The 11512-nt window shown below is 30.3% G+C and overlaps 1 protein-coding gene across 3 annotated transcripts in view; it reads right to left on the bottom strand.

The window, feature by feature from the left end:
• Nucleotides 1-283: 283 nt before the first annotated feature.
• LOC106462771 (zinc finger MYND domain-containing protein 19-like) overlaps nt 284-11512 on the bottom strand; it is a 32414-nt gene continuing 21185 nt past the window's right edge. For 2 of the 3 annotated variants that reach the window (XM_013922723.2, XM_022390103.1), the window contains exons 3-6: nt 10638-10744; nt 8964-9168; nt 6594-6660; nt 284-3347 (exon numbers count right to left, since the gene is read on the bottom strand). In XM_013922723.2, coding sequence (XP_013778177.1) covers nt 3145-3347; nt 6594-6660; nt 8964-9168; nt 10638-10744 — 582 coding nt within the window. In that variant the 3' untranslated portion in view covers nt 284-3144. The remainder of the gene's footprint in view (nt 3348-6593; nt 6661-8963; nt 9169-10637; nt 10745-11512) is intronic. The other variant, XM_022390102.1, reaches the window with a different exon arrangement.

An 11512-nucleotide genomic window follows, 5' to 3' on the forward strand; every position in this document is an offset into this window, starting at 1 on the left:
CAACGTTTCGACAAGGTTTTGTCATCATCATTGTACGTTGAACGTTTGCTGTTATGTTAAACTTGTATTAAAGTTTTTCTTCATTACCCATTCAAGCCGTCTCTAACCATTGTTACACTTTATTTTTGTTTTGAATTGTCATAAGTGTCACTTATCTTGGTAAATAGTTCATTAACATTATCCCTCACCAATAATGTAGGAAGTATCACTACTACATTTAGTGACGTACATTAATTGAAGGTTAGGCCTAATGATACGGAGGAAGACAACTAAACAAGACTTCTAAACTTCTCTTAAAAATTTATTAGAATCAATTAAACATCAGCTAGGACAGAAAAAAATTCAAAAGAATTAATCTATTATCATAATACTGCTACACACAGTGTGCTAAAAGGTGTTACTAAATTAACGGTAGTACACATGAAGAACATGTTTCACAAACATAAAAAGACAACGTAGATTTAATTTTTGTCCTACAATAACCACTCAGCAACAAAACGAAAAGGTTGATATTTTAACTAAAACTCAAAGCCATAACAAATTAGTGTTGACGTCCAATAAACCAGGAAAACCAAGTCTACTTGAATTGAACAATTTTCTAATGTTATTACAAATCTAAAAAACCAAGGTAATAAATATTCAGTGGAATGCATATGACAAAAATTAAGATTTCACAGAAAACATAATGACCATATTTACAAAATATTATGCGTTGTTATTACTTCGTATAGATGAATAAATACAGTCTGTTGAGCCTTCTGTTTAGAAATTTTATCCTTATGTTCCATGCTTTGCTTCTTAAGGCGCCATTAGGCCTACTCAATTTTCATATATACACAGAGCTTGTTATCCCTCCAAGTGCAACAAGAATTCTTACCAATATGCCAAAGCTCCAAGTAGCTTAAGACTAAACCATATTAACTAAACATAAGAACGAGTTAAATACAAAATAATCATTAAATTCTTTCACAACCCAACATTATAAGTTTGCATTCCGTAGTTACCTAATAACGTTAAATGCACATGTTCAATTAAACAAGCGATAATCCTTAATATAATAACTCAACAAAGTTGTTTATAATTCCAAAGGATATTTTCGAGAGAATTAACATTTTTAATTACACTGCTTTAATGTAATTATACAGAAACCAGAAGCGTGAAGTAACAGGTCTTGAACATTTTTTTCTCTCACATCAAACAAATTGCTCCGACAGTTCTTACCGTCATAAATTAGGCTTTTTCTTACGCTTTACAAACAGCTAAACAAACCACGTGCTTTCAAATTTTCACTCCAAATTGTGTTCTGTATTTCAAACGTGTTGGTAATTATAAATATCATGAAAAAAAAAAGAACTCTGAATTTCCCTATATTATTTAGAAGAATTCTACTTATAAAATTTAACTTGTATTCTAATAACAATTTTAACAAGTATACAAGGTAAAACTCTCTGTTAAGACCTTAGTTTCTAAATTCATTGGCTGGCATCTCTAAACTATTGTTAATGTTGAATATATTTCAAGTTACATTGCACAGTGAAAAAATATATGACTCCATAAAGACATACTTTAATATTTTGTTTTAAAAAAAGTTTAAAAATTGTACTCATTTTCGAAATTTAAAATCCGTCATTTAGTAATCCAAAATTCTAAATAGTTAGTACAAATTGTATTTTAAATACAACTTAAATTGATATCTATTACAATAAAAATTTTGCAAAGGTGCCCATAATACACCTTTTGCAACTTATATAACTTGTCAGAATCTTGAGCGGCGAATGAAAATAAAACTCGGTTTTAATTCTGAATAAATGAGACTGACGTACATTAATTCTTCAAGCATGTACTTCTATTATAGAACTCAAAAACTACGAAGACAATTTTTTACACTTTTAATCGAAATGGTAGTTAGATGAGAAAAGTTGGCAACAAATTCAATCTTGTAATGTAAAAGAGATTAAATCACTCTGAACTACAAAAAATATTCCTCAAAATCGGACATTAATGTGGTTAATAGCGCCATCTATTGAGTTGGTGTCTAAAAATGTAATAAAATAAAATTAAAGTAGAAACTTCCTTACAAAAACAAAACTAAAGTTAATTGTAAACTATCACTCATGTTTTTCCGTACTATTATGACGTTTAAGATTAACAATCTGTATAAAGTAAACTTTTGTTTCTTTCATGATTTCAAACAATTTTACTAATGTTACTATATGACAGTACTTCAGAAGAAACTACTAAGGAGAAAAAAATTACACAACTTAAAAAAACACTCACATAAAATTCAAAAGAATTCCTTAATAAGTATAATTACTATCAATTTTATAAAACTGTCAAGAAATGGGGCAAGCCATTAAGTGAACACTTTTATCTTGGATGTACAGCTTGAGTAAAAAAAACTGGTCATGATTAATAGAACAAATTATACTTATATTGAGAAAGGAACGCAAGTACATATATTTAGCACAAACCCCCATAACACATACATTAAATAACATCATAATAACATGTATTACACAGTTTCCATAAAATATTCAATGAACAAGAACCAGCACTTTCTCTGTTTTAAATTCAGGTTTTCTGGCAAGCAAGGAAGCTTCTGAAAACAGTTACACTTCCCCAAAACACCAATTATTCCTTTGCTAAAAAAATTTCATCTGAACCTATTTCTTACACCACTCAAAAAGAGAAAGTAATAAAAATATCAATGTAAAATTCACTAATAAAGTAATAAAAACTCGATAGATGTCCAAGTTGTAATTCTCGGATTAAGGTACTGAACTCAATTCTTTCTTTTAAATAATTCAATGAAAACAAGCACGTCCATCCACTGAAATGTATAATGATAAAACACTAAAAAAACCTTACAGATAATACACAATTTCATATCACTTTTGCTATCAATCAATTTTGAATTTTTCAAGTTAAATACTTAAAGAAAACACCAAAATTGAACTGAACTTTAACGAGGTGTGGAAAAAAAAATTGCGACATTATGAGTACAGAAATTAAATCCACCAATCACAACTCACAACTGACCATTTCACCAATCACATTTGACCACTGACTGGAACAGTAATGTATCTAAGATGATATTTTATTACAAATTCTAAAATGTTTCAATTCTCTACCACTAGATAATGGTCATCGATCTGGAAGCTGATCTCTCAACACTGAATGATATTTTTTCCTGCAAAATTTCTTGTGAATTGGCCAATCTCTTTGCTGACATGATGGCCCACAGTAACGAGCTTCCTGGCATCGCCCGCATATACTAAATTCTCGAGGTTCTCGTTCAAGGTTTGTACACGGAGGGTAGTGACATTCATAGTAACATGTGCTCTCTTCTGAAACCAAGATTTACAAGTATATAATAAATTCAAAACAGCTTGGAATGGCAAATAACTAAAATTACTTTTTTAACACATGTTAAAATTGAGAAACACTATTATTCCAAACATTTTGCCAACATTACTCAATAAATATTACTTAACAATTCACACTGATCGATCACAACTATCACTATAATAAAGAATGAAATTTTTCCTTTTGTTACCTAAAATTTAAATCTTACTCATCCGGATTCATTTAGGTAAACAGTTTTTCACTGAAATATTACTGTACATAACGGGCATAACAGTTACATAAAATGTAATCTAATAAAGCAGAAATGCTAAAGGAACAATAAATGGTCCAAGATGGGTCTGAATTATGAAAAAATATAAATTACCACGGACAGAGAAAGTTCATTGTTACTTAAAAGTTGGATATTTTAAACTATAACTTCATTAAACACTTAATATATTGTGTCATGTCCAGTTTTAGATCCCATTTCAATATAATCACTTTCCCAAAAATCCCAAAAACATAAATTTGAAATCTTCTTCAGATTACAATTAGTTCAACATTTCTTAACATCACCTTTTTTGAACAATTAAACTATTTTCATATCCCTAGGATTAAGCTCTTGCGTACTTTAAACAAAAAGTTCTTAGGTGAAAAGAAAAAACAATTTTACTGCTGAACACCTTTGTACAGCAGCAAGAGTATTAGATTGTTCCTACCATCAACAACTTAGGCAATTCAAAGAATGTAAAAAAAACAAGATCTTGTCTGTCAAGACTCTGAGCCAAATTATCTTCTATTACTGGTAATCAGACAAAGAATGGTTACAATTATACTTGTCATAAGTCAACAATATTAGGCCTATTTAATTTTTAAACATTACATTCTTAATCTACTCCCTTAGGGATTTTAAAGAATTAGAAGAGTGTATGATAATAGTATTCCAACTATATTATGTTTGTCATATCCATTGCTGATGATGCATTTCACTCAATCCAGAGCTCTTCGGGTCAGCTGGGATACAACAAACACAATAGTGTTCTAAAATAGTATTCCAACCATATTATGTTTGTCATATCCATTGCTGATGATGCATTTCACTCAATCCAGAGCTCTTCAGGTCAGCTGGGATACAACAAACACAACAGTGGTCTAACACTGTTTATATAAGCCTTTTGATACAATAATTGTTGCCATGTGTATGCCTTTCACAAGTTGGCAAACAATGATTACATTTTTAATTGTTGTTGTATTATATGGCTTACATAAATACTGTTCTGACTAACCAGCTGGTTTGAAGAGCTCTGGATTGAGCAAGATTTACTAAATGTATAAGAATTACCTCCATGATAGTTTAACCTTTGATACCCCCTCAGTAGTTGAGGTGAATCCATGCTAGACACAAGTCTCGGAGGAAGGTCATTGCCTCACTAATAAAATAACCAACTTCACTGGGGGAAAGGATGAAGTTAATGTAAATTAAGTAACCATTTCCAATGTCTATTGAACAAATACTGATTTTTTTTCTTTTTTTATTTATCAAGGGTGTTTGATTGGTTAAAACGAGAAATCAGAAACCCTAATTGTAATGTTTTTATCTTAGAGATCATACTTTTCTTAAAATATTAAACACAATGTGAAGCACAATAGCTTTTACTGAAAATTTATATGAATGCATGTAAGTCAACTGCTTATCTAAACACTTAGCACTTTAGTTTAAAAAATCAAGTAAAGTTGCTAACCTCAACAGCACCACATGTACAGGAGTCAAATAACCAGACGAGAGACTCCTAGGTTTTAGGCATAACCATCTCTAATTTTGAGCTAATGACTATAGGGAAGGAAGCTTGTCAATCAGAAGAATTAGCCATCACTAGGGCTTTTTCAACTTAATAATGGGATTGACTGTCACTTTTATAATGCACCTACATCCAAGAGCGCAGAACATGTTCAGTGATGCCACATCTTCAGCCTAGATCCTTTAATCTACAGCCTGACACATTAATAACTAGTTCACATCTGAATAAAGTTTAGAATTTCCGTCTGTAATCTATTTCACAGCTGAGCAGGTGAAAGATGAAAATAAAGACACAAGTTCATTAATTCTTACACATAAATATAATAATTTCATTAGTTATCATACTGTATTAATGTGGATTATAGTCTTTTCCTCATTACATCATGTTTTCACAACACAAAAAAATTAAAATTTCAATCTACTTTCTTAATGAATTTTTCGAAATGAAATTTTAAAAAAGTTATAAAACCTTAAATATTATGGAACAGTTAAAGATACTGTAGTTTTACATTCTATTACATTCTCTCATAACTTGCATTCAAAACAGTAACATAATCAAAAATGAAAGGATGATAGTAATAACAAAAACATGTTTTGGAACAGCACAGATTCCACCATCATATACCTAAATGAAACAGGAATGTTTACAAACTCGGATTATATAAAACAAAAAAAAATAAGTATAAAAATTATACACAAATTAGAAAAGGTTTTATTGAACGAAGGATCAAATTGTTAAATGTAGAGGGGCATTCTTTGAATTGACCAATGATTCTTTTCTTGAAATTTCAATGTCATATTTAAGAGTAGTTAAATGATGACATTAGGTTGATGGATCTTGTGTCTCATATTTTTACTGTGTTGGCATACTGGGGTCCCAAAGCTGGTACTTGAAGATGGCATTTTGTTTTGCCAATATATGAGGCTTTACAATCTCCACATATGTATAAATATACAAGCCAAGAACAATAGGATTTTGGGAAATAATCCTTGTTGTGCAAAAAAGATTTCAATTGTAAAGAGGGTTTAAAAACCAACTTAAAGTCAACTCATATTTTTTGTTGCCATTTTATAAAATCTGATTGTAAAGAGGGTTTAAAAACCAACTTATAGTCAACTCATATTTTTTGTTGCCATTTTATAAAATCTGATAGTTTTGAAAACTATCTCATCTATGATCAAGCTAGGGTTTAAACACATGAATCAGTTAATCAGCTCAGAAAGTTTTTACATGCAAGGATTTAGGTAATGTAATGTCAGTGCAATTCTCTGCAGGATTTTAAAGATATTTTCACAAAGCTAACTCGTATAAGTTGCATTTCGAAAGATAATATATATTTGAGAGCTGAATTTTGGAGCCTTTACTACTATGCCTACTTTTACTTTGCACTCTCCTACTAGAATCTTAGTGAGGTGTTCTTAATAAGCAATTCAGACAATTGCCACTTACCTTCTTCATATACAAGTTCACCATTGGCGTTATAATATCTTCTACTCAAGCTTTGGTCATTAAAATGCTAAAAAAAAAAAATTAATAATCATGAATAAATAAAGCACAAGTAAGTTCTGGTATTAAGAAATGGTAACATGTAACAAAATTCTGAACCACAGTAAAATGTGAAACATGATTGTCATGGTGTAGGGAGCTGTTTGGTGTAGGTATTGTTGATAAATTTATTTTGTGAGTGAATATTTTATGATTGTTTGGTTTTGTTCAAAACAAGAGAGTTGAAAGAAATTGGTAAGAGTCGTGCGTTGTGTTTATAACTCATTGATGTTTAGATTATAGAATGTCGCATGGGGTTTATTGATCTCAGGGATATGGTGGGCAGACAATCGGATAATAAACATATAAATAATGTGAGATAAGCGGGAAAAGTAAACAGACAGACAAAGACAGAGCATACGTGAAGTAAAGTAAAGTTATGAAAAGGACTTCGGCCAAAGAAAAGTTAAACGTAAAGTTAATCATCGTAGGAGTGGAAGGCCTAATGTTTGACATATTAGAGTGATACTTACAGTGTTGAAAGAGATAAGAAGAATAGTTTATTTCATCAAAGAGAGTTCTAAAGTAATTGAACTGTCCTCAGTGGACAAATAGACAAACAATTCTCAAGAAATACAAAGAGAGAAAAAAGCAGCAGACAATTTTTAGAAGTATAGGACACAACTGTGGTAACTCAACAATAAAGTGAACTATACTCAGATAGTTCGGCAACAGTAATAGAGAAAAGTAGTTCAGCTTATCAACTGAAATTCTAAAACAATTGAATAGGCCTAAGTGAACTTTTGACAAGAAGAAGAAGAGAACTATATACGGTGTTTATGATATGCCTATGATCTCTATAGTGTAAAGAATTTGTTGTACATACATTTAACTAGTTCCAAATATATATATATTTTATTTTGAAAATGAGTGGAGTGAGTGCTGTTTGTATATTTTTGAACTTATCACCAAATCACAGACACCTACCGTAGAAGAATCCTCAGCCTTACACACCCATATATTTACTTAATATATATACAAACTATAAAAAGTTTCCTGATAAATACTATTCTACACTCATTCAACTGTTTACTGTCTTCATTCTTAAAAAAATTAGAACAAAAACAGTTGTGTACTCATATTTTTTTACTAGAAGATCAGGGAACAATGATGCTTTACTTGCAAGGTATAAAACTATATTAAGAACTAATAATCTCTAAGTAAAAATGGCATACATCTGTTGAAAATGCAGCATTTAATATCATTATTTTCAGTTATCAAAAACAATTGTCAATAAGTATTTTCTCAATTATAAGGTAAAATAAACAAATTTATCTTCAGTGAGGAACCTACTGAACTGAATAATTAATTTGAAAATACAACAACATCAACTTTTACAGTAGATAAGTTCTGATTTTAACGATTACAGCATTTCAACTCAAAGTATCAGGTCATCATCAGGTAAGAGTTACATTCAAAAAGAGAACATTCCAGAAAACATTACAGACTTGTAGTGGTGAGAACTTGTTTATGTAGGAGGCATTAAATTAGCTTTTATTTCAATTTTTTTAGTAAAACGAGGTGAATAAAATATTAATATAGATAAAGGGAATTTGTGGATATTTATTTAGCATTATAATTTTATCAGTAATGCTTCAGCTCTATTTATTCTGTTGGTGTCTGATTCTCTTTGTGAATTATTTTCATATTATTTTCAGTGATAACATGTTTTGTTTCTTTGAGATATTCAAAACATACGAGGGTCCGTAATTCTGAGGTTCATTTCTCTTCTGGTTTCTCCAGCATAAAAGTGTTTACATGAACTGCATTTGATTCTGTAGATGACTCTGTTGTTTTTATTTCCATTGAGGTAGTTGTTAGTAATAAGGTTCAAGATTTTAAGACTTGGCTTTTGTATGATTATGTTATTAATGTCAACGTTGTGTTTCTTCCTAGGTCATTTCCATCATCCAATTAGGTTTTTGCTGATGTGTTTGACATAAGGAATTGTAGTGGTGATAAAGTTATAGCTGTTTTCATCTTTAAGATTTGTATTCTTTTGTTTGTTTGATATTTTTTTGATATGTCAATAAATCTTTAACAAATTCTTATGGAGTTTTTTTTTTTAATGAAGACTTCAGAAATTCTTTGTAGTATATTATCTAAATTGTTTGCAGAGCGTATACTAAATGCTATGTGCATTTAAAGATTCATAGTTTGATATAGTCATTAAAATCAGAGCTTGTCTATTTTAAAAGTTGCTGTTATTGTATTTTTGAATTGATTAAACAGAAATTAATTTTTAATGTGCTTCTTTTTAACCAAGAGTCTTACTTCATCAACCATATGATCAGGAGGAAGTTGTTGAATGGCTGCCCAGTAAAGTGACTGTTCTCGATGTTTTCTCTGAGTCTCTAGTGGCAGTGGAAGTCGACAACTTTTAGGAACTAAACACAAGTTTTGTAGTCTATTGTCCATAGTTATGCTGTTTTTATGGACTACCTTAAATCCAGGAGCAACACCTCCATAATGCCTTTCCCTGTAGCATGAAAAACAAATGTTTAAGTAATGAAACCAAGACTATGAATGGATAATCTACAATATTACAATCTATATCTATTTTCTGTTGTTGTGGAAGCATTCATCTACTTGATGGTAGCCATCACTTGGTACAGTAGTAGGTAGGATTACAAAGGTACGTATGTCTAAGATCAAGCTCTGAAATAAAAAGATAAAAATCACACAATGCCATAGACAAAATTTTTTGTTTACATTGTTAAGTTTTATCTTGATATAAATTTGGATTGGAGGGAATCTATATAAATAATACACTTGCATTTGTCTGTCTGGAACTTCTCACAAATTTCTCAATCAAACACTTCAAATCTCATTTCATTAAAAAGGCCTTTGTCCAAGGAGTCCAGATTGCATATTGGCTTTTCAATTCAGAATCACCTTTCCTGTCTTTTGCTTAATCAGACTTTTCAATACAATGATTTTGTTACATGATTACACAATGTTGCTGTCATTATATGATGACTGAATTTGATTTCAACTTTAGTTTTTTATTTGCAAAGTATTTCACACAAACAACACTTAATCCTCGTGTAATTTTCTAAAAAAATAAACATTACACTAAATACAATTTCTATGGGCTTACTCAACTTATTTAGGTCTAAAACATGCATGCACAGTTCATTCAAAACCACATTCAGATGTTTCTGCAAAAATTTTCTGTAAAATTTTTTCAAACAGACCAGAATTTATCAATCTAACACGATATCTGCAAGAAAGCATAGCTTAAATGGCATGCGTGAAAATGACAGAATGAGGAAAATTCAAGCAAATGGCATGAAAACTACAGAAAGTGTTTTGTGGGTCACAGCTAGTATTTATTTTATTGAATCAATTACTTCAAAGGGAGAAAATAGAGCCATATTATTTCTTTAAGGCATCACAAAAAATCAAAAAAGTGTTTTCCTTTCTACTAAACCATTGACCATTAATTAGAAGTTAGACTCTGGAATTAAACAAAACAAATACAAAGCTTAAATTTTTGAGAATTGACAATTAACTTTAAATTTCTTCACCTCATTTTTCTTAAGCTTTATAATCAATAGTTACATTTATAACAATCCCCCTTCCAAAAAAAAAAAGTAAATACACATTAATTAGCTGCTTTGTTAACCAAAACGTTAGCTCTTGCAACAAAATTGATGGAGAGCTTAATCCTGAATATACTAACTATGATTCTGCTAAAATACAACTACTAAACCAAATTATATAATGTTGTTATGGCTTGATAACAGTCTGTTGTACGTAAACATATTTATTTAATTGAAGTTTGTATAAAGTACACTATTTTATTGCCACAACTTTGTACAGCTCATAATTTATTACTGTGGTTTTCTGCAAGTGCACATGTATGCTATTTAATATGGTAATCAACCTTTTAATTCAACTACAATAAAGAATATCTCCATTTTGTTTTTCATAAATTTTACTTACCACAGTAAATCTTGAACAAATCTTCCAAAATGTTTTCCTCTTAACAGGTCATAGGCAAATGCATGTACTTCAGCACCATTCCCATCTTTATCAATTTCCAACTTTGCCTGAACAGGAGTAAAATAAAATGATACTAATCATTATACATGCAGTTTTTTTTGTTTCGTTTTCCGGTTGTAATATTTTCCTTTCCCTATTATACTTCTGCAATCAAAATCCTATTCCAACTTGTCTTAGTACAAACAGAAATTGTAATACACTTTTTACCACATATTAATGCGCAAAAAATCTTCCACATAAACAGTTTCATACTAGTGTGAATTGGTTAATGAAATTGTATCTATACCTTCCTTTAAACAGAATATCCTACTATACTTTAATTCAATTGTTAGTCAAAGTTTAACTAATGTTAACATAACAATGTTTTGGGACAACATGGGACATATTGGTCCATCTAGGTTGTTCCATCCTTTAAACTAAATTAAAATAATAATAATAAAAATCTTAAAGCCAGTCCTTATTATTCATATACTTATCAAGCTTTTTTTTTTAAACTCAGTTAAATTTACTGCCTCTACAACATACGAAGATAATCCATTCCAAAGCCCAACCACCCTGTTAGAAAAATGAAACTGTCTTAGCTGAAGATGACTCCTACCTTGCCAAAATGTATATTTGCATCCCCTAGTCCTACTATTCTCACTGTTAAATATGAAAAAAGATAATATATCAACACTATCAATTCCCTTTACAATCTTAAACACCTCAATCAGATCCCCCCCAACTCTTTTTTCAAGAGAAAACAATAAGAGATTTCAGCCTCTTCTCAAATGACAACCCCTCCATCCCATGCACCATTCTAGTAACCCTTCTCT

The sequence above is a fragment of the Limulus polyphemus genome, unplaced genomic scaffold, assembly GCF_000517525.1.
Source record: "Limulus polyphemus unplaced genomic scaffold, Limulus_polyphemus-2.1.2 Scaffold1245, whole genome shotgun sequence".
NCBI lineage: Eukaryota > Metazoa > Arthropoda > Merostomata > Xiphosura > Limulidae > Limulus > Limulus polyphemus.